A 24,723-nucleotide genomic window follows, 5' to 3' on the forward strand; every position below is an offset into this window, starting at 1 on the left:
ATAATACAGTATGCAGCAAAACAAACAATACTGGAATTATCCTCATCTGATGTCCATGTTTCCCTAGCAACCAAGTATTTATTTATTTTATATGATAGTTTAACATATTGTATATTATTCAGTGCTGGGGTGCTGACTGAAATTACAAATACAGAGTTGCAGGAGATGTTTCATAATTTTCTACACTGATGTGATTCTTGCATCCAGAAATGTGAACATAATTTTCAACACGATATCCTTTGATAAAAGGTAAGATCAACACAACGATTTCTTATCACCTATTACTGCTACATTATTTTTACAGGATTATAGGCATAAATTGATGCCATTCACTGCCAACTCGTTTTCCTCCTGTGGGAGAGAGTGGTCGGATCTACCCACTACTCACGTGCATTACGACCAGTTATATTGCTGGCAAGTTGTTTATGCCATGCACTCTATAATAAAATTTGGGAATTACATGTTTAAACTGGTTTTCATAGCCTTCACAATATTATGAACTGGTAACTTTAGTCCGTGGTTTTCAGTGTTATACATTAATAGAAATAAAGTTGTTATATCCAGAGACTTCAGGTTGTGAGACACAGAGGCAAATATTCTGATAGTTATTTTATTGTAGAATTCAAACCAATAAACAAATTATTCTTTGCAATGAACTCACAGTCTGTGAATGGATACCTTGAAGTAGTACTATTATTGGGTTATTCTAACCTGCTTTATAAATAGCTCGAAATATTTTTCCACGAATCTCTTCACAAGAGTGATTTTGTAGAAGTGTTCTCATATTTTTCATTTCACACTTCGCCTACAACAGTAGGCTATTTTATGAATTATTTTTGCAGTCAACAAATTTTTGCAGTGAGGCCAACTGCTATTTTTAAGTTTCAACGAATAAGGTAATATTACTGTTCACTCATTCTTTCAATAATCTCATTCCTGCATGTTTTTTACAAACTCAACATTTCTGCGTACTGTACACTGGATTTTTTTTTTTACTTCGAATAGAAAAATCACTCAGTAAATTTTTGTTACCGGTACCACATATTAATTCATCAGGTTAATCAATGCGCAAAGACAAAAGCACTGGACTTCATTTCATTTTCATTTTTATCACAGGTGCTTCTAATTTTTTGTCACTGCCAGATGGAGAGTTCACTTCGTCATTATCAATGATTCTCTTTTCCGTTGGTACAGAAACAATGCAATGCTTCATTAATAAAATAATATAAATTAAAACAACAGCACCCGAAATCTTGTCACAAATGTTAAAACTCTCAGGCTACTATGGTTAAGAATAGTTATGAAATATGGGCATAATTTTCAATATTGCAAAGTTATTGAAGTTAAAGATATATGGGCCAACAATGGAGGATGGTGTATGAAGAAAGTGGGATATTCGAAAGCAATACAAACTATTTAATAAACCTAATATAAAGAAATTAATTATTAAACTTGGAAGACTGAGGTGGCTGGGACCCTTGCCAAAAGCTAACACTTTATAAATCAGAAGGTACACGAATAGTAAAGTAGCTCAAATCAGTGCAGGACAGTTTTGAAAGAGTACGAATTCGTAACTAAGTTAACTGGGAAGAATTATTTTTCAAAGTATTCCTTTCAGAAGTAATTTTACCTGATGTAACATTATTATTAAGCATGTTTATATCTGTTACTGTTATTACCTGGTGTATATGTAACTTTGTCTTGTGGATTCAGGGATGTATTTTCTGTTGCGTTACTGTCAGGAGGGGGCGGCATTGCAAATGCTGATGATGATGCAGGCTGTGATGTAACAGCTGGACCACCGGATTCATCATCGCTTGGCTCCTCCTGCAGCAAATTAGATACAATACCACCACAACTGTTCGAATATTGCAGCATTATCACCAAAATTTGAGTTACAGATACTGAAAATATGTGAAAATTCCGTAAATTATAATTACAATTAATACATTTTTATTTCTCAAATTCAATGCTTTTGAATTTGTTGCAAATTATTTCTATAGGGACAGATATATTTTGTTTATATTTCTTGCATTGTATTATTTACTATCCATTCCTCACGAATATGTTACTGTTATGGCTGCTACCTAGAATGAAATTTCTGGTAATACCATTTTTATTTAATTTCAGGAATGGTTGTGAATGCAGATTGGGTGGAAGGATGGCTGAATGGAAGTAGCCAGAGGAAACCTATGTGGGTGCTATGCCCACCACAAATTCTCCTTCAACTTGTCACAAATGCATATCTTTCTCTCCAATGTGAATAGTTAATGCAATAGACATTCAATTATGCTGTTATTCATCTGAAAATTAAAACTTTATGGAATCAACTTATGCAAATCTGTCATTTTCTAACTGCTCTATTTCTCTGCTACAATTATATTATTGTGTTCAATGATTTGCAAATGGTGGTTCTATTTCAACATGTATATTTGAAGTTTCTTGCCAATATACTGTAAACAAAATTAACACTGGAAGATATTTAATGCTGCAGTCGAATTTTATCAAGTGTGTACAAGTCCTGATGATGTTTGCATTGATATAAGTAATCAAAAATAATGTGTTACAGTTGAATATTTAAAAATATTATGCCCCGTGTGTGGAGTTGTTTTTGCAAGAAACTGTTAGTGAACACTAACATGAACATATTTATTCTACACAAAGAAAGCTAGTCTCTACTGACTGCAACTGAAAGAGAACGAGATTTCATATTCAGAAGAAATTAATTATTTTCTAACTTCGAAGGCTACAAGCAACTAACATCAATTCCGTATAAACTACTGTATATCAAGAAAAGAAAAATGTACGAAAAACACACGCCAGTAGTATTGGTAGTGACATGAAATTATCATTCTAAGAATTTTGTGTACGAAATTAACAATTTTAAATTGACTGCTACAGTCAACATTTACCATATATCTTAACACATATTATCTTAGTCTGCGACTTGCTCCACAATGCATACACACTACAGAACCATGCATGATTCACTACATGAACTGGCTGCTGGCTGCCAGTATCAATCTTCTCTGTGTTGCAGTTGTGACTTCGTTGTAATGTGTTGGACACGTATAGCATTTATTTGAGTTTTAGTATAGAGCAGACATTCTCAACCTGGTGCTCGCGAGCACTATGGTGCTCTTTTAATGACTTTTGGTCCTCTCGTTATGTGATTAAAAAAGTGCTCGCGAGCACGAACACTCCTGAGGTCCATTTTTCAATTCAAACTTTGTTGCATGAGCCAGAACAAATAGTGTTCATATTCATCCATTTTAATATCTTAGAGACCTGATAGGCTTTCCTGTATATCACAGCGTGTAACTCTTTTAATTTAGTGTGGACTAAATCAGAAAAATCAATATTATTCAAAATCTATATATATATATATATATATATATATATATAATTTGAACTGGTAATGGAAATTACGGGAAAACAGCTAAACGGATTTTAATGAATGATCCCTCATTTTGAAGCCTGGAACTCAAAGTTTTTCAGAAAAATAGTAGTTTTCAGTGAAATGTCAATTTTTCAACATAATTTTCCTATTTTCAAAAATCCATCTTCGTCAGTTTTGAGAACTAAATTAGCTAGTTTCAGAATAAAACAAAACACACACTACAGTAAACAATATTACACGAAGGCCATGATCTGCAAGAATGCTGACATATTTAGAGGTCAAATTAAATTGGTTATTAAAAACTTAACTTACTAAAAATAATTTACAGGTTCGATTCTGTGGTGTGTAATTTTCTGGGTACAGCTGTATATTGGATATTAAAAACTACAAAACTTGAGGTGGTTTGATGACATTATTACCATTAGAAATGAAATACGTATTATTGTAGTTAATGTCATGATGTGACTATTTTTCATTAATTATACATATTAATGCGATCTTGATGATATGAAAGTGAAATGTTTTGGGGTTATATAAGTAGATGTAGAGAATAACTTAAATTAGATTTTGATTTCTATTTTACTGAGTGGCGGCTATATAGTATATATAGTATATGTTACTGTAAGCTATAAAACTTACGTAAGATAATAATATTATTAAAAATCAAATATTTTTATAGTCTTTTTCATATACAGTATTTAATGGTGGTGTGGTGTAGATATTTATATGCGTGGTTCTCTTCAGTATTGGCTCGAGAGAGAGTATCTTTCATTATTATGGAAGCAAGTAACTTTCAGAATGTCTGGTATTCTTCATTGAAAATAAATCTGAAAAATGTTTATTTGAACGTCTAATGAACATAGTTTGCAGCATTTGCTGCACAAGTCACTAGTATTATTGAAAAGAAAAATATGGCTCCTATGTGGAGCTTCAATTGATAGATCTCCAGTCCTTATCTCTGGAATATTTGTTTAAAAGGAGAAATTCATAGTTTTTGGAGAGCAGAAGATATGAAACTCCTAATACTGCAGAGCGTTTCTCTTAAATGTCTGGTCATATTCAGGACAACCTACCTATGCAAAAAAACTTTCTCACTTATGAAATACCTCAAGAACAAAGCAAGAGCACGATTAACTAATTCACATCTGCAGAACTGTTATGTGTAGCAACAAGCGACTTCTCCTTGGATATCACTGAAATTCTGACTAACACTCAAGTTCAAGGATATCATTATCCTGATAAGTCTTTTAAAAATTCATATATTTTCTTATTTATTTTATTTATGTGTTCATATAGGCCTAGTAAACCCACTCGATTTCATGGTGTTCGCTCACTTACTATTATATGTGGACGGTGCTCACAACTTTCAAAAGATTGAAAACCTCTGGTATAGAGAATGTCTCAGATCTAAACAAATAATTATACCAGAATATTTGGGAGGTCAATCTATGTAAAAATATGTATATATACTGTAATATGCACCAATTTGGCTTTGTTTTCTATTTAACTATGGACATAAAGAAACATTTTCTATTAGTGACCTTATTATTCCTTCAATGCAAAATTTTGAATTTCATAGCACTTTTCTAGCAAGCAGTGCTGTTATGACGTCACTGTGATAGGTAGTGCTAATAGGTTATGAAGTTAGTGGAGCTAGGCTCTCAATTGGTGAACCAGGTCATCAGATAGGAAGACATGGGCCACTGCACTGGTCTATCTGGTCACCCATCATCCCCCCCACCCACTACATTTCTTTTGTAGTAGTAGTAGTCCTGGTCACTCCGCAGGGAAGCATAGGGCCTTGATGAAAGCATGCCATCGTACTCTATTATTCGCCAATGCTTTAATTTCTTTCCAGTTTTTCCCTGCCTGTTTAGCCTCATCTCTAATTGTGTTGCTCCATGTTATTTTAGGTTTTCCTCTTCGTCTGTTCAGTCCTTGGGGGTTCCAATCCAGAGCCATTTTAGTGATGTTATCATTTTCTCTCTTTAGTACATGCCCAATCCACTTCCATTTTCTGAATTTGATTTCTTTGCTAATTTCGTACCGATCTGCTCTTCTCCAGAGCACCTTATTAGTTATAATCTCTGGCCACCAAATACCCATGATGTTCAAGCAATGATTTATAAAGACTTGCAATTTCTTTCCAATTTGTTTCGCTGCCTTCCAAGTTTCGCACCTGTATAGTAAAATCGAATTTAGATTTGAGTTAAATAACATTTCTCTTGTGGAACTGTTTAAAATTAAGGATACCTGAATGGTATGCCCGGAATATGCCTGCTGTTAATGCAATAAATGATGCTAATGTTTACCATCAGAAATGAACTTTTCCATCTTCAGTGGATGCAACCAATGGAACAACATCTAGGATGCTTAGAGATATGAGATGGGCATTTTGAACAACATTTGTGAAAGTAACGTCAATGGTAATGTGAAAAGCAATGTAAAATTAACAGATCAACAATTATAAATAACTTCGATCTAGTGCAGAAAATGTAAACTGTATCTCATTAAGAAAATGCAATTTGGCTCATGATGTATATGAACATTCTGCTTAGACTGACATCCCAAATATTCTGGTACACTTTGTCAGTTTACATCTATGATACACTGTATATAATAATTTGTGAAGCATGCATTGTAGAAAGACAAATGGTTATGTCAAAGTCAAGAGAGACAAACAATTCTAAACACACTTTATATAAGCATGCCTTTAGATGGTTTCGTTACTGAAAGTTAATAATCAAATTACTTCATTTTAAACATTTCAATACTGTACTTAACACATACCAAAGCAATGATATGCTTACCTCTAGAAATTCTAATCCAAGATTTCTCACAGTATTTGTTGCCATATCAAATTTTAAAATCTCAGCAATGACATTACATCTATTTCTAATCACAGATATATTAACACAGAACATGTTAAAATTCATTCAGTTTGTAAGTTTCTGTTAAAGAAATGTAAATTAAATGTTCCTAATTCCTTCAATTATACTAAGATACAATACAGGTCTTATAACATTTCACGTTAATCAGTCATAACTGAAATAGTGTTATAAGACCTCTCATAAATGTGTTTCAAAATTGTTCCAGGTATGCCTAACACTCTACCAGTGAAATGTGTAGGTCATTTTACGACGCTTTATCAACATCTTAGGTTATTTAGCATCTGAATGAGATGAAGGTGATAATGCCGGTGAAATGAGTCTAGGGTCCAGCAGCGAAAGTTACCCAGCATATGCTCATACTGGGTTGAGGGAAAAAACCTCAACCAGGTAACTTGCCCCAACTGGGACTCGAACCCGGCCCACTTGGTTTCGCAACCAGATGCGTGAAATGTGTTATATACAGAATGGACGTGAAATAATCCTGCAGATGGAAAGGGGCGATAGGGTACACTTAAATGAAAAGAAAACCTTTATTACATTTTGTGATTAAAACATGGTTAATTAGGAAATTAAAATTAGGAAATTAAGTTGGAAGTTTCAGCAGTCTGGCAACATCGCTGCTAACACAGTTCTCTTTCTTCTCGTAAAACAGGTATAATAGATGAATGAACTCAAGTCTGTCTCATAATGTGAATTACTTCAAGGCTTGCCAACCATCCCGTATTTTCCAGGACAGTCCCAATTTCAACCATTGTGTCCTGCATCCCGAAATAATTGCACACACATCAAAATGTTCTGATTTCATGGCATATTAGACATTAAATGTACAACTGATTTTCGTTCCTATCATACTGTTGGATTTAGTCTGGATTAGAAGATATTTCCGCACAGTCTCATACAGACATGCCTCCAATACGTGACGAAATGAAGAAATGACTCTAGTACGCATGTTCAAAGCAGAAATTTAATTCTCGTTGATGTGTCAACAGAGTGACAGGTGAAATGATCATAATACATAAGTTAGGGCAGGTTTGATCACATGATACTGAATCATCTATCCTCTGTGCTCATCTTATGCACTTCACTTTAGTTTGGCGCCATTCAGTATTATGCCCTCTTTATTCCACTTGATGCGTCATTCATTAGTTTCGGCAGAAAAGTGAAAAAAAGAAAGAAAAAGAAAAGAAAAAAATAGATAGATACAGATATCAACAAGGACAACAACAAAGGCTTGTAAAATACCGTAGCCCCTGAAGTGTGATAGGATCTGACAACTCTGGTGATAAATCACATAAATGTCTCTGTGTTTTCCGAGAAGAGTAGATGAAATCTTTTGTGTAGGTAGGTTAAGTTAGTTCGTGTTAGGTTACATTAAGTTAGATTAGTTAAATTAGGTTAGTAATTACATCAATAGGATGGGTTCCTAATTTCCAACGAGTTAACATTTCTTTTATAATGAATTTATACTGTTTTTCAACTTGTTTTGTGGTGATTTTGGTTAAGTTTTTGTAATTTTTAAAAAATATGAATCGAGGTGGTTCTGCTAATATATAAAGTACTATATGGATTGATGGGTGGAAATAATTAGTGCAATAAAATTGTCAGTAACATCTGTGTCCCTAATTTTTACTTATGAAAGTTGGCAAGCCTAATTACCTCGCACCTCCGTCTCTGGCTACAACATTGCAATCTGGTTACATCATTCAGAGATTTGAAAGGAGTGATTTTTTAATTAAATTTACACGAAAACCGTCCACTACTGACCTATGCCAGAGGTATAAATGATCCTTCATTAGATTTTCTATCGATATGGACAAAATTCACGATCCTACTCACAATAGTTATCGAATAAGTGGGTGTTAAACATTTGAGGGGAAAAAAATAATTTGAGAAAACTATAAACTTTCCACTAATATGGTATTACACCTTTTTGTTGCATACAACATGAGCTATTCACTCTGAAAATCTGCAAGTTTATTTCACTTCCACCCTGTATAAAATACACCAGTCCTATTCAGGAAATATTCAGGAACAAGAAACTGGAACTCTTTGGGGCAATATATCATAAGTTACTTTTCAGTCCCATCAAGTTCTTTGGGCTGAAACAAATATCAATACGATGTTCTAGTACTGACTGCCATGGTGTAATAGATTACATTCAGGTTGAAAATAATGCTTTCCCTCACCAATTCTGCAAGAAATGGGAAAATTAACATTTTTGTGTATATGTATATGCAACTTCAAGAGGCCTTTCATGAGAGGTCTCTTATTTATATCCATGTAGAAATAACAATGCTTTTTTTAGAAGTCTCTTAGTATTCAGCCTGGCAGAAGCACTAGGATTTCTACAGCTAGTGTACAAGTAAAATACAATACATTAGTCTTGTGTTGCAGTAAGGTGAGTTTCGATTCATATAGATCTTTATCAGATGAGGCTTTTTCTTAATTGCTTTAATGTGCAAGATTTTTATTTTACATTTTTTATGTTTGGTCCTATCTAGCCATGTCAGCTGTTATCTTCTAAATGAAGTGTTGAAAACATGTCGGATGCTAATACAACAGATTTTCACATGTTTGGTGCTACGAGATTAAGCTCATGTGGTCTTCAATCAGACAATGACAACCTGGTGAAGAAGAAATGTCAAATCTTCAACAAACCTGAAAATTAATTCCAATTTATTTACTTGCAAATGCACAGAGAAATTTTTAATTATTTTGAACAATAACTGTAACACTATGTTAGTTTTTGTAACAGATGAAGATATGTAATAATAATAATAATTTCGTTAATATTAGGTAGATAATACTTCGTGTTACACTATTAATATGCATTTCAAAGTTCAATAATATCATTTACGTTATCTAACAAAAATAAAATGGCAATATCAATATGAATCAAACCTGCCACTGATGTAAGGCAACAGACAACGATGGAAAATGACTAAGAGCTTATTTTAGTTGTGTTCAAGGTGTATAGGAGTGGGTACAATCCATAAATTTCTCTTCCACTCTGAGTTTGTTGTTCCTAGACATAGCCATATAACATGCTTATATGATGATGATGACATATAGTTTTTTCCTATGTACAGCTACCTACTAATTTTGATATGTTCTTCAATTAGATTTAGACTGAACATGTAGTGTCGGCCTGGGTGGCGCAAGTGGTAAAGTGCTCGCCTTCTGTACCCGAGGTTGTGGGTTCGATTCTGGTCCAGGTTGATGGCATTTAAGTGTGCTTAAATGCAACAGGCTCATGTCAGTAGCACGGGACAAAATTCCAGCACACCGGAAAAGCTGATATAATCTTGGCAGTTGCAAGCATCGTTAAATAACACATAATTTAATTTAACATATAGTGATGGATAAGTCGGTATGCACTCTTTCTGTATGATACTGGATATCTAATACTTTACACTCAGTGCTGGAACTTAAAATTTTACTGGTATTTAAAATTTTCAGAATCTCTGAAACAATGCTAGGAATTTATTTCTATTTTCCTTATTCGAATAATGACCACAGATAACTTTGTCCTCGTGTGTCATAAAATCTACGACACAAGACTTTTGACTATGCATCCTTCCAAAGAGAGACATGCTGACATGCAACAGAGTTTTAAATATCCTGTCTTTAGCCAGATATGAACTCGTGAAATCCAGATTCAGTATTAGACATAGCTTGTAGATCAATGTTTCAATGATACCAGTCAGGGATACCATGGGTATCAAGCATGTGTTCATTTCCTACTGAGATGAAAATATGTAGGTGTTTCTGGAGGTGAAGGTGAAGGTGAAGGTGAAGGTGAAGGTGTAGGAGGTGGTGGTGGTGGTGGTGGTGGTAGTGGTAGCACTTTTACGATACTTTAAACTGCAAAGGTTATTCAGCATCAAAATTCAATTTAGGTAAGAAGTTGCCAATATTTCCTTCTTGAAGCAAATGCGGAAAAGATTTTTTAGTAGGTTATTTTACGATGCTTTATCAACATCTTAGGTTATTTAGCGTCTGAATGAGATGAAGGTGATAATGTCGGTGAAATGAATCTGGGGTCCAGCACCAATAGTTACCCACCATTTGCTCATATTGGGTTGAGGGAAAACCTCAACCAGGTAACTTGCCCCGACCAGGAATCGAACCTGGACCACCTAGTTTCGCGTTCAGAAGCGCTAACCGTTATGCCACAGGTGTCGACCAGAAAGGATTTTTTTTACGTGTTGCAAATCTACAACATCAAATTTTCAGTCTTATTTTGCTTCCAAACGAAGCCACACTAAGCATTCTGTCATCTTAAAAACCCATCTACCTTGGTCAGGTTTAGAATCCACCAACATCGGATCAAATAGCAGAATATCGCATAACAATTTAGTAGTAGTAGTAGTACAGTGTTCCAGCGATAAGTACTGGTTTATTAGTCAGCCGCTAGGTTGTGGCAGTGGTTGAGCAACTGCCAGGCAGTCAGCTTCCCCTCTCTTGGCATTCAATACCTCACGTAATGTTTCAGTGACTAGTCAGTCTGCGATTGGAATATGTAGAGAAGTCATGTTGTGTTGTGCCATTCCATTCATTTAGTTACCACGTGAAGACTGCGTAATGATGAGATAATTTGTGCTTGAATGTACATATGTTGTGAAAACTTATTATATAAAAAAAATCATGTGGCAAAACAAGGCAAAAATTTAGAAATCATTTTCCAGTCCACTCAGTTCCAACCAGGACAGCAATAAAACAATTAGTGAAAAATTTATTGAAACAGGTTGCGTAACTGATAGAAAAAAACAACCACAATCTCGTGTGGTTACAGAAGAAAAAACTGACGAAGCTGGAGCTGCTTTGAACGTACACCTGAAAGTTTCTGAAACATGTAGCACAGGAGACTGGAATTTCAAAAACATTTACCCATCGAGCAACAAAAAAATTACAATTAAAGCCTGTGGCTATGAACGATGGTTTTTTATGGTGATGTGGACTCTGTATAGTGCAAAAATGGTCAACACTTCCAGTAGCTACTGTCATGAGGGCGAGTACAAAATTCTGTTATAATTAATGTTAAATACAACATTTTATGGTTAGTAAGTATTCATGTAAGTTTTAATTCAGTGAATCACCGTGAGTTTATGGGCCCAGCTGCTAAAGCACCGTGCTGCCCAGTGGTAAAAAAATAAACTGGTCACTGGAACGCTCTGTAGTAGCAGTAGTAGCACGTCTTACCACAAGAGACATTTGAATCAAGGAAAATAGAATAGGTAGTACTGGCCACTAGAAACAGCCATACTGTTCATGGCGTCATCTGCCATCAAGGTTGGGACCTTTAACTTGCTCATGTAAATATTATGTTTTATTTAACGATGCTCGCAACTGCAGAGGTTATATCAGCATCGCCGGATGTGCTTTTCGTATCTCCATAGAAAGCTTGAGAGATCTCTATGCTGAAATAAAAAAAAGATGGATTTTCATACACAATCACTGCTAAATTAAATCAAGACGTCCTTGAGAGTTTATTTTCTCAATTAAGACCATCCATAACCTGTGTCTTTCATTTCAAGTTTGAAGTCAATTCTTACTGGTCGAAATGCATCAACAATTTTCTGCAGCACTCATAAAGAAGAAATGAACACAGACTGTCTTTCACTGAGCAGTGATACTGTCACACTTGCAATCTGGAAATTCCAGAATCAAATAGGGTAATTTTTCTAACAGCTGCAATACCGAACAGCATGAGGTTTGTGAAGATGATTTGTTTCTGCAATCACTTGATGGTATGCTGGAAGATTTAAGACACATGGGCGGGGTCAGCAATGTCAGTGAAAGCGAAGATGTGAGATGTATCAAAGTAAATAGTTCCGAAAAAAGTGAATTGATCAAAATGCTAGCTGGTTACCTTTTGTACCGATTGAAAAAGAAATATCCGTGTGTATATACTGCAAACAAACTCTTCTATGGTGAAAAAACAAAAAACTGTGAAAGTAATAAATTCGATTGGTTACAGTGTGTTTGAAGGGGAAATCTTATTCGTCCTTCTGTTGACTGGTTTCATGTAGTTTACAAATCTGAAAAATGTTTTTTGAGGAGTACCATGGAGCTATGCTAAACAAGTGCAAAAACGTAACACAAACACTTGCCAGTAGACTAAAGGAAAAATTTTCTAGTATAGATCCATTCGTTATTGAATGTTACTACAGGACTTGGTCATTCATAAGAATGAAAGCTCTCAACAAATGCCGACAAGGGCAGAAAAGGAAATCATGTGCAACTGGCCTTAAAACAGTGAAGAAAATGACGAAAATCACCAACTAACATGAGTACAATAATGTAATATTTTCCTTAGTCATTCTATATTATTTTATTTTTAAAGGCATTAGCATTGTAACAATGTTCCACAACCTCAAAAGAACCCACAATAAAGGAAAAATAGTTAGGGTCACAACGATGTTTTCATGAGTGTCATAAATATCTTCGGTCATTGCTTTTCACAGTAAAAGGCAAGTTAAAAGTCCCAGTCTCAACAGCAGTTGAACATCACGAGTAGCGGGGGGAGGTTCTGATGCCAGCACCTCTTATTTATTTTCCTTGATTTGAATGATCACCTATTCAAGGTCTAAGAGAAGGACTTTGATAACGCAGAGAAGCAAAATATCAATATAATAGGACCAAAAAACACACATATTTCAATGTCGTGGCTATACTGCTACATATCCCATCAACAGTGCCACAAAATCTCTGCTTAACTCTTCAATTCCCTGTGTCACCTATAGGTGCAGCCACTTATGAGTGTCACCTACAAGTGACACAAGGCACTGTAGGAACTTAACGTTATATTATTCGCTGTTTTTTCTGTATAGCCTGGAAGTTTGTGAAATTGTAATATGTTGAATCAAGATCTTCAAACTGGAGATGTACCTGTTAAGGACATAACCTTATCCCCCTCTCAAAATGACGACAGAACTGATGAGGCAGAACTAAAGAAACAAATAGGCCTACCAGAAGTTACATAGAAGATGAATGCGTATTTACTGATATCAGGAAGAGGCAGTGAAGAATAATTTATTACGAATAACCATGAGTCTAATTCAGTGGTGACCAACGCTTTTTCAACTGCTATGGTTATATAGCATCTGAATGAGATGAACGTGATAATGCCAGCAAAATGAGTCCAGGGTCCAATGCTGAAAGTTACCCCACATTTGCTCTTATTGAGTTGAGGAAAGAACGCGGAAAAATCCTTAACCAAGTAAATTGTCCTAACCAGGATTTGAACCTGGGTCAACTTGTTTCACGGTCAAGCATGTGAACCATTACTCTACAGCAGTGAACATCAAATTCTTCTCCTAGACCTTGAATAGGTGATCATTGAAATGTCTCTCGTGGTAAGACGCACAGTTTTGCATGGGAATGACTCATACCATTGTTTTTGTGATGAGCATTTATATTATAAGCATGTTTTTGTGCGGTTCTGAACGTTCGAGGTCAAGTACGTCCCTTGTAAGAATTTGTTCGAACTCTGAAATTTACAGGAGATCATTAGAAAATGCATAATTATTCTTTAAATCTCTTTGTCTTCTACTAGCTTTAAAATATTTACTCACATTAATCTAGAACACACAATCAAGGCGAATGTTGTATATATGGGAGTATCATTTACTTTAGCAGACGATTAAGAGAAATAAAGCAATCTGAAAATTAGCATTTAATATAATAACTGAGTGAAGTTTTCAGTTATCTAGATGAATATTACAACAGATTCAACTTACGGTAACACAGATTGTGTAGTGGTTTTACATTTCACAATGTAATTATTAACATGCTTATTACCTAAAAAAAATGTGCAAGTACACGGTGTATTACTACAAAGACACAAATCAAGTTCATGACAGCCCAAAATTAATTTCATGAAACATCATGTGTGCACTATCTTCTTAAATATGTCTCTAAACATATGCGTGCACACAGCTCTGTGGATTCTCACACCACAATAAAATAAAATTAAAAGCATGAGTGTAATTATTAAACGCAAATTGTATGATATTTATATAATTCTAGAATACTGTCAGAAATCATTTGTGGACTCTGATAATATTAAGTTTTAATGGGAATTACCAATGGAAATCTTTCAGAATGGTCGCCTCAAATTTCCTAGGAACCATCATGTGCCAAACTATAGGGAAATAGTGGATAATATGTTGCTGGCTTATCTTCAAATGGTGTGCAATATGTCATTGAAGATACACTTTCTCCATTCTCATTTGGACTTTTTCCCTGAAAATTATGGTGCAGTTTCTGATGAATATGGAGAGCACTTTCACCAGACAATTTCAACATTCCAAAGATGATACCAGGGTAAATGGAGTACATCCATGTTAGCTGATTATTGCTGGTCAGTGGTGAGGGATGCTCCTGAGGTCCAGTATAGCAGACAAGCTAAAAGAAGACTCTGTAATAATGACTGAGGTAAGCCCAGCCGAATATGTTTAGGAAAATACATTTTTTCTATTGGTTTCCATCTCAAATTACAAGAAAACTAGACCACATCTGACAATTTTATTGGAATATTCATATTAAGCATGACAAAATACATTGAATTCCAGTTTTTTCATTTCTGTAACAGAAAAAAGGCTCAATTTTGAATTTTGTTGTCCAGTGTTATCAGGAGTCGACTGTATTATATAAACACACCACTCTTTCATTCTTAAGAAAACTGCTTTTATTTTTCACGATATTTCAAAAGAAATATTTTCTAATTCAACTTCTTGACCACTTCCGCACTTCCAAAATACGGAAAAAAATAAGATACATATTAAAAGGCATAAATGCAATATGTTAGCATAAACTATGGACAAAAGAAAATTTAAGTAAATGCATTTTTCTCAGTAAAATGAAAAGCATGACAATTACTAACTGCTAAGCATGTTTTCCGTAAATATCAATTAAAAAGTTACGAGATTTGGGATTCTCAGAAGATAAAAAGAACAAATGAGAAACTTACTAACATAGCAGCAGCTAATATTAAATATCAGATTATTGTTGTTTAGTCAACTGTCTGAAGACAGATCTGGACCCCACAAATAAGTTAATGTTAAAAATGTTATGTTTTATTTAATGATGCTCACAACTGCAGAGGTTATATCAGAGTCGCCGGATGTGCCAGAATTTTGTCCCGCAGGAGTTCTTTTACATGCCAATAAATCTACTGACATGAGCCTGTCTCATTTAAGCACACTTAAATGGCATTGACCTGGCCCGGGATCGAACCCGCAACCTAGGGCATAGAAGGCCAGCAATATACCAACTCGCCAACCAAATCGACACAAATAAGTTAAATTACACAATTTAATTACACATACAACATAACAAATTATACATTTTAATGCAAAATTTTCTCAACTTCTGCCCACAGAAGCACTTTTAGTAATACACCAGAATTCATTATGCTACTTCCAACGACTTGCAACTTTTTACACAGAGAGACGAAGAATTTGGAACACTTGAATAACAAGATTTAAGCAATAAAAGGCCTGTTTATAATGGTGTTTATTTTTTAAAACAGTTATCAACTAAGTTATTTAGCGTCAATGGAATTGGCGAGAGCAAAATAGTATTTGGTGAGATGAGTCTACAGATTTACTATTAGAATACCCAAAATTAGCTTAGGGAAAATCTACAGAAAAACTCAACCAGGTTATCAGAACCAAGTGGGACTCGAACCTCTGCTCGAATGCAGCCTCAAAGCATGAGATAAGCTCACTAACTTAGTGGCTGATAATAGTGTTTATTACCATATAAGGTTCGAAAACTAACATTTTTCCCTTTTAAATGCCCCTTGAATTATACGAAGGAAATGAACTATAACACTGTAACAAATAATTCTGAAGTGGCAAAACTCCTCTTTTTCTCTCTCTCTTTTACAGAGGAGGGACTCGAAGGCTTACACTGCAGCCTGAGGCTTATTGTGCTTACCACTCCTATTCTTGTGAATGATTGGGTAGCCAAACGGCCACACTCTTGTACAAGTACAGCACACTGCACCGTGACTTAACCCGAGCAATTGTATGGATGATGATGATATGTGAATTAATGATGGCGAAATGAGTCCGAGGTCCAATGCCTAGAGTTACCCAGCAATTCTGCTTCAATTGGTTGAGGGAAAACCCCGAAAAAAACCCGAACCAGGTAACTTGTCCCAACCAGGATTTGAACCCGGGTCCGCTCATTTCATAGTCAGACGTGCTGACCTTTACTAGCGGTGTTATTACATATTACTGTTATAATAATGTGTTTGCAGAATTTATGCATTTCAGTTAAAAATATAATATACTGTATTACCAAAAATATTAGATGTACTTGAATTGACTATTATCAATACAGAAATTGCATAAAAAATGTATAAAAGTTTCAGTAAATAAAATGATCTTGCTGTTAATCTGCAAAATGGTGGGGATGGGGAGATAAAGAAAATTTACTTATTTCATCTAGTAACGAAAATACAAAAATTCTACAATGTAAATTGTTGTTACTTCTTTGTAATAAGTCTTCCAGCCATTAAGTTTTTGACTTTATACAGTAAAATACAACAAATAAAATTTTAGATAAATTTTTTAATGGTTAAAGTTGTTATTACACCGATGTGCTAAAAATTATTTCATCCTAAGAGATTTGCGTTACTGTGTATAGCAAAAAAAAAAAAAATATATATATATACCATGCATGTTAAATCTTCTACAAAGCATCTATTCCTGCGTAACACAAGCATAACTTCACACACATGTCCTTCCAATACGACTACAAGTGCAATATTTAACCGTCAGTTCTTGAACATAGTGGACTCAAAACGAATTTAGTTTAAAATAGATGTAATTTTGAGTGTCATGTTATTAAGAAAATTGTTGAAACAAAAATATCAATGTAAGCTTGTTAGTTTTTATTTTACCCTTGTTTATGAAATTATATGTAGCAAAATAAAATAAAAAGTAAATTATAATTTTAATCACTAAAACAAGAATTTGTAATTATTTAATTGCGATAACATAAAAATATTAATTTACTTTAGTTATTACTGAAGGTATTTCAAATTTGCCATCATAATATGGAAAGTCTATGGTAAATCTTACTGGGCAACAGCCTTCCTTTATTTAAATATTTTAATATTAAGCAAAATAATTTATTCCGTGATTCTTAAGAATTAACTCATTAAGACAGTATGTTGATTATACTAATGTATAATAACACAGTTCAATTTTTTTTGTTCAAGACTGCAATTTAATGTACAGAGGTCGAAATTAACTTGCAGTAATACGAAATGGCAATTTCACTTACACTGTAAAATATATTTATTGAAGAGGTAACAGCTGACTTTATTTTTTTTTTTCATGCAGACGTAAATTTGTACATATTTCCTCCAAAAATGTAAATTAAGTGAGAAGCACAGTCAATCTTCTACATACACAGTGAATGTTTCATATCATAAATATATTATTTATATACCGGTACTTTATGAAAACAATTACAAGAAATAATGTAGAGTACAGAGTAAATTCCAATATATTTAACCAATACATACCTTAATCATAACATATGTTCACTACCAAACTGCAAGAACTAATATCCACACTCACTAACGGAACAAATCCATGCCCAATCATGTACAAAGGTTCGTAAGCTTCTGCATCCACTGCAATATTTTATATCTTGACACTAGTTGCAATGAACATACGAGTTTTAAAAGTTGTATTTAAATATATTGCAGTAATAATGTTCAGTAAGAAGTATTCATGTATTTACTGCAAGGGATGAAGAATTTCTTTCTGTGACTACACACATCAATAAAAATAAAAACATGAAAAATAATAATAATAAAAATAATAACAACAACAACAATAATGACACAACAAACACTCCACAAGAGCAAACAAAGCGAAATATCACATTACCTGATTATGAAGAACTGAATACAATAGCTCACCATGTTCTGGAACTTCGTCCCAAAAAAATTCTCTATGACTAATGTTGAAGAAAGGAGCAGGTATATGGTTTTGGGAGATAAAAAAAGAGGATATTAGCAAATTACATAAAAATACTGTTAAGCATCCCATGCTACTTGGTACATTTTGCCATGCTCTTGCTTGCAAAGGTTGTTTTGAACATATCAATATATCCAATGGATTCAGACAGACATGCTGTGCTTGCAGTCATTTGCAATTCACTCTTTATAATAAAAAACTGAATGAAGTAAATGACACTTCAAAATGTTTAATTAAACAAAGAGGTGAGAACATAAATGAAGTGTCTAATTTACACGCACACTGTAACATGTTTGGAGAGTTGTCAGGCTTCTGTTGTTGGTCTATGTATTTGGGAGTTGACAAATAGCAGGTTTAAGATAGATAAAATGACGTCTAATGAGCTTTCAATGTTCCTAAAATCTCCAATTTGAGAATATCACACACCCTCGGTGCTTTCATTAATATATTTTGAAAATTACACGCATGTCACACAAAAGTAACAAGTTGCATTTAATTTCATTTTGTTTTAGGGAATGCCAATTTTTTAATGAAAAGGTATAAAACAAATCAGGCGTTTCGGAATGTTCGCAAAACATAACAGGGATATGGGTAAGGATGAAAGAACTAAGAATTGTGCGCACCTTGTCTGAAGCCTGCGGTTGAGTTGTTATCACTCCTCCATCAGTCCCTGACGCAGGGTTCCTCTATGAACAGACCAATAACGATAGCAAAACTCAACTCCGTCCCACCAACATAACACAAATTAACTAGGAAAAATACTAAAAGAAAAATAAATCAAACTATTACATTTCTAAAAAGGAAAACTAAAACATCTAAGAAAGAGCATATGCTTTACAGTACAAAAGTTAAATAAAATAAAACAGCAAAAAGAAACGGTTTATACTTGTACAAGAAATGGCTTTTATTAATTCACTACAAAATCTGTATTCTCATTCATTTATTCATGCCAGCAAATTTTTAATTCAGCAATAATGAAACTGAACGTCTTCAAGTCCACTGTCATTCCAAGAAAAAAAAGGAATTGCTGAATATCACAGCACTGATTTTTCTCTTGACATGTCTAACAGTAGTCAAATAATAACAATACAGAAATGTTTTCTTGATGCACTGAATTGCTGCTATGACAGAAAAACTTTATTTTTGAGTGTATCAAATAAGTACTAATGAATAATTTGTAAACAATCATATACAGAGTTGTCCATAATTCGTGCAAGGAAACAGTGCAATGCTATTCTTTGTCTAAAACTCAGTTGAAAATTCTCATGTCAATGTTCGGATCTGAGATTCACTATTCCGAATAACTGACATTTTCAGGATGGCAAGTTGTGTAATTAAATTTATAGAAAATGAGACTTGAAACTCATAAACACTTGCCAGAGATAGCTAAGCTAGTCTAGCTATGTGCTTGAATAATTCAACTCTAATTTGGAGGACTCGAAATCAGGATATTTTCTTTCATATACTATTTACTATGTAGAAGTATTTCAATTGGTCTGAGCTGAAAGGCATTAAGTCAGTTTTTACAACTTTTCAGGAGTCATTCCATGCCAAATCAATACACTTTAGCATCATCTTCAATCTGATCTCCATAAATTTCAATTAAAGTTGAACATGTTACTTTATGTAAGGAATTAACATGTACAAAGTAACAGTTACACAAAATGTAACATCGAAAACTTCAGAACTTTCTTGATCTATGCTGTTTTATACGACCTGCTTCTATTAAGCTGAACAAATAGATATCTTACGCTGTTTTAATTAGTAGATTATGAAAGTCGTCAGAATAGAGTTCTTTCCATCTTCACATAGATCTTGCGTTTCAAAACATGTCTTCCAACACCTATAAAATTGTGATAACTGAAAATTAGCGCAGACCTACCCCAAATTGGTTGCATTTTTTCATAAGTTTTGTATTACGAAATTAAGTGATATAATTTGCAATATTATGTTTGTACTAACCCGCAGTCTTCTCTTATTTTCTTTTAATTTCTTTCTCGTCTACCATGGTTTACATAAGCCAGACCTTTGGCAATAGCATTCTTAATATAATTTTTTGTGGCTAGATTAATTTCTTTTGTTTTTTGGAGACATTTCTCACAAAATAGACAACACACAATGTCACTAACAGAATATAGTACTGAATAGTACAACAGTATATTCATTGTTGAATGTGATATTAGTATTACACTGAAATGATAACAAGCATGGATCATGTTAACTCAGTGCTGCCACACAGGTCACAATGTCTGGCGCTGAATGGCATATTGTCAATGACTAGTAGTTTCCTCCTCCATAGCACAAGGAGAAGTCTGAAAATTTATTTTCTCCGTCTGATGCAGCTTCATTGTAAACTTCCAATTATATAAAAATGGCATTTTTGACATAAGGGCTTCTAGTTCCAACTGATTCATTTGTTCCTTTTGTTTTCCATTTAATATAGACTTACTGTACTCTAGTTCACAGTCTACAGTTGATGTACGTATTTGCTATTTCATTTCAAAGTACTAGTAAATTTTTCTTTTACTTTCAGTTTTTGAAAGTTCATTTAGAATACAATCTTCGTCAGAAGGAAAAATGAAATTTAGGCATCTGAGATTAATAAATACATACAGTAACTAGAAACTACAGTATTGTACCTCTGTTTACAATTTCGACAACATATGTAAACACAATAAATAGCATTAAAAAAGAAAGAAGTATCCTGGTTTGAAACTCTAGATATTGAGTTTTCAAATCAAATACACAGATTCATAGACCAACCTTGCCTACCTTCTGCACTATATTACGAATCTCATTATTACACAGCCTGCCATATTACTAAACATTAAAGTCAAACTTTTTTCGGAAAGTAAGTCTCAGTTCCAAATGCTAACAAAAGCACTTTCGACTCAGTTTTGAACGTGGAAGAATAGCACTGCACTCTTTCCTTTAGCGAATTATGGTTTGCCCTGTACACCATGTTGCATTAAGATTTGAGAGGTTACAAAAGTTTATTGCAAATAAGCTACTGAACTTACGTTAATAAAACCAGTTCAGAATGAATAAGGAACTCAAAAACAGTTTGTGTGTATGTTTTGTTAAGATGAGGGTTCACATTCCTGCCACTAGGCCATCACTCAGATTGTTTTGTTCACCTGCAGCTGAAGCGTGTATTCATTATTGTTGTGCAATGACTGCTACGCGTGTGGAGAAATTGTTCTCTATTTTGTAATTTCACACTACTAGCTAGTGATTACTGTCCAACGTGCAGTAGAAAATTCGAAAAGAACCCACCTAGTGACAATTCAATTCGCGCGAGATACCTGGACACAGTGCTTCCAAGGTGTGGGATAGAACGTGCATCTGAAAATGACCAGCACCTAATGCTCTGGCCTCCAAGATCACCGAATCTCACACAACGTGACTTCTTTTTGTGGGGTTACATCAACGCCGCAACATATCGCAGCCGTAAGGGGGTGTATCATCACAGCAGCTGACACTATCAACAGGCTCATGTTGGTGCAGGTGTGGCAAGAAGTAAACTATTGAGTAGATGTGTGCTGTATCAATCGTGGTACACACATTGAACATTTGTACGTCTAAAAAAAACTGTTTAAATTTATTGTTCGCCCTGAACTGGTTTCATTAACGAAAGTGCAATAGTTTACTTACAATTAAGTTATGTAACTCCTCAAATCTATATGAAACATGGTGTATAATTATGTTATGAGTGTTTGTAAGAGGTTGTAACTGATTGCAGGGAATATGTGAATATAAAATAAAATTGCATAATAAATATAAAAACAAGAAATGGTGATATGTAATTAACAATATTAGTTGAGAATTATTACATTAGAACTGGCTATCTTTTTTTTTTTTTTTAAATAAGAAGTCTGCTATTCACATTTCTCACACTGGAAGTGTCATAATGACGCCATTTCAGTACACAAGAAAACCCAACTTTTTACCATGTTTCTTTATTATATTCAGAAAGGAATATCAGCAAAGACTTGAAACTAAACAAATAAAACAAATGTAAATAACTGATAAGCTGTTAAAAAAGCTGAAGAAGTCAAATGCTTACAGGCAAAACATTCCATCACAGAATCATGACAATAAGAGGATCAACTTGTTTAAATATGAAGTTCTGTTATGACGGAATTGACAACAAATCTGACGAAGGTCGAACATGACAATGCATGCTTTTCTACATTCTCACAAGACATAAAGGCGTGTATGATTTTATTGGGAAGAATCTACTTAACTTTTACTGGTTAAATATAGATTTACATGACACAAATTCCACTATATATATTCCATTTATATCAGCATATAAATCAACAATTCTGCCACGAAAGCAAATACAATTCAGTTTTTTTTTAACTTCAGTTTCTAACAAGGACTCGTGTCAATGCAAATTCCGATTATCAGTAAATGTTTTATGATAAATTTTACTAGAATTTATTCGTAATCACAATGTAAAATAAATAGTTTTGAAGTGTGAGAGTCGAGAATGAAAAGAAATAACAAAGAATGAATACTTTACAGTTTCACTGAAGCAAAGACAAAATCGAGAGTAAGATTGAAAGAGGTAATGAAACACACTGTATTAAATTTAACACAAAATTAGAATAATTATCTCGCTGCATTAGGAAACATGAAGTCCCTCTCAATGGAAGGTGAGTTACAATTACCAATGTCAAAAAAAAAAAAAAGACTTTGATTAAATTAAAAACTGGTAATGTGATTCCATGATGGAATGAGTATAATGGATTTTAATTAATTCTACAACACCTTACATGGTGCAATGATATATCTCCAAGGATCAGTTTAAGTTACTCATCATGTACTGCAAGCAGGAAAAAGGAACTCATCTTCTCAAGTTATACAAATACACACAATAAACGCAACATCAACGTTAAATGTTACAAAGACAATGGAACTCAACATTTAAATACGCAGTCACTCTGAGGTAACCTCAGATCCTTGAGAGTCAATCAAAGAATGAGTAAAAATATTAGTTTTATGTTTCATTCTACATGCAAAATAATAATATAGAATATAATGTAAAAGTTACGTAACTTTTTAATTTTTTCGTAAAATTCTACAATATGAAATTACAATAATAGTTTAAGTACCTTTGGCTTGCTCAACACTCATAACTGGAATAATTAAAATTACTTTGCAAAAAAAATAAATAAATAAATGTAGGTCCACAATGTAAGCAGTTTAACATAAACCTTGTCACCTCTGTTAAATATCAATTCTACATAGGTAAATTACGTAAACTCAGTAATATTCTGTAATTTCAATTCGAGACCTTCACTAGTCTGCACTTGTAACTCTCTTGGGTTGAAAGAAAACTGTATACGAGACCACACACCAGAAAAAAAAAAACAGAGTTTTGCTTACTCAGTACTGACCAAAAAACTTTAGATACCAATAGGAAAGAAGCTTGTGATTAAAGACATACATAAAAAACAACCACCACCAATCCTAAGGTACTATTCTTACATTTTGATAAGAATGAAGAAAATCATGAACGTCAAGAAATAAAAGAACAAACTCAAGGTACCCTGTACACTCAATACAGTAATAATGAGATTTTTATTATAAAGAAAAGTAATATAAACTGTTTATTTTCAGAGGAAAAATCAGTAACAAATTTGTTATATACATATATCTAATTTATTGTAATGTACTACCATTTTGTGTTAAACTTCGTTAAAAAATATTACACTTCAAAACTAAAAATAATTATTACATCTCCTGCACCGACTTGACTCGCAAGACTGTACAGAATCAAAATGAAGAGATTGTGCATAACAAAAGTCCCCCCCCCCCCAGTTTTTTCTTTGACTGCATCACCATTGCTGTTTAGTAACAAGGAATTAAAATTTAATATTACTTTCGTTTTGTAAGAATTTCGAATGCACATGGCTATGATTTTGTAAGCAACTTATATTATTTGACAAATATATTTCAAAGAAACTAACGTGAAATATAAAAATCTATCACACCATACGTAATTAAAGAAATGAATTGATATTACTTCATCTCATATACATGCACATACTAATATTTAAAATTTAGTTATATTACAAAGAAAGTGACAAATGTACGAAATATATACCACTGATACGTGTCTCATCTTATTTTATAGGAAATATGTTGGCTGCTCTTTACACAGAGCACCAGGAAAACAGGTTTAACTCATATAAATACAACTGATCTCTTACTGTTATAGACTGAATGCGACTGCCAAGGAAAATGGTGTGTACATTCCCCCTGTATCGAACATGGGAATGTTTTGTGTTGTGTACTATGGACAGATAACACAGACTGAAGGGACATTAAGGTTAGATACATATTACTTCCATCCAGTACAATTGTTTTTAGTTCTTGGTAATGCAATACACACTAGAACTACGAATTTTAATTTATT

At 33.7% G+C, this 24,723-nt stretch overlaps 1 protein-coding gene across 5 annotated transcripts in view; it reads right to left on the minus strand.

Annotated features, from left to right (window-relative positions):
• The window catches only part of LOC138707757 (dnaJ homolog subfamily C member 5-like), a 114,856-nt gene that overhangs the window by 23,416 nt on the left and 66,717 nt on the right, over positions 1–24,723 (minus strand). For 4 of the 5 annotated variants that reach the window (XR_011334354.1, XR_011334355.1, XM_069837621.1 and 1 more), the window contains exons 5-6: positions 18,920–18,982; positions 1,680–1,827 (exon numbers count right to left, since the gene is read on the minus strand). Coding sequence is in view for 2 of the 5 variants with exons in the window: in XM_069837621.1 (XP_069693722.1) it covers positions 1,680–1,827; positions 18,920–18,982 (211 nt within the window). In the remaining 3 variants the exon portion in view is untranslated. The remainder of the gene's footprint in view (positions 1–1,679; positions 1,828–18,919; positions 18,983–24,723) is intronic. The other variant, XR_011334356.1, reaches the window with a different exon arrangement.

This window comes from Periplaneta americana, chromosome 10 (genome assembly GCF_040183065.1).
Source record: "Periplaneta americana isolate PAMFEO1 chromosome 10, P.americana_PAMFEO1_priV1, whole genome shotgun sequence".
Lineage (NCBI taxonomy): Eukaryota > Metazoa > Arthropoda > Insecta > Blattodea > Blattidae > Periplaneta > Periplaneta americana.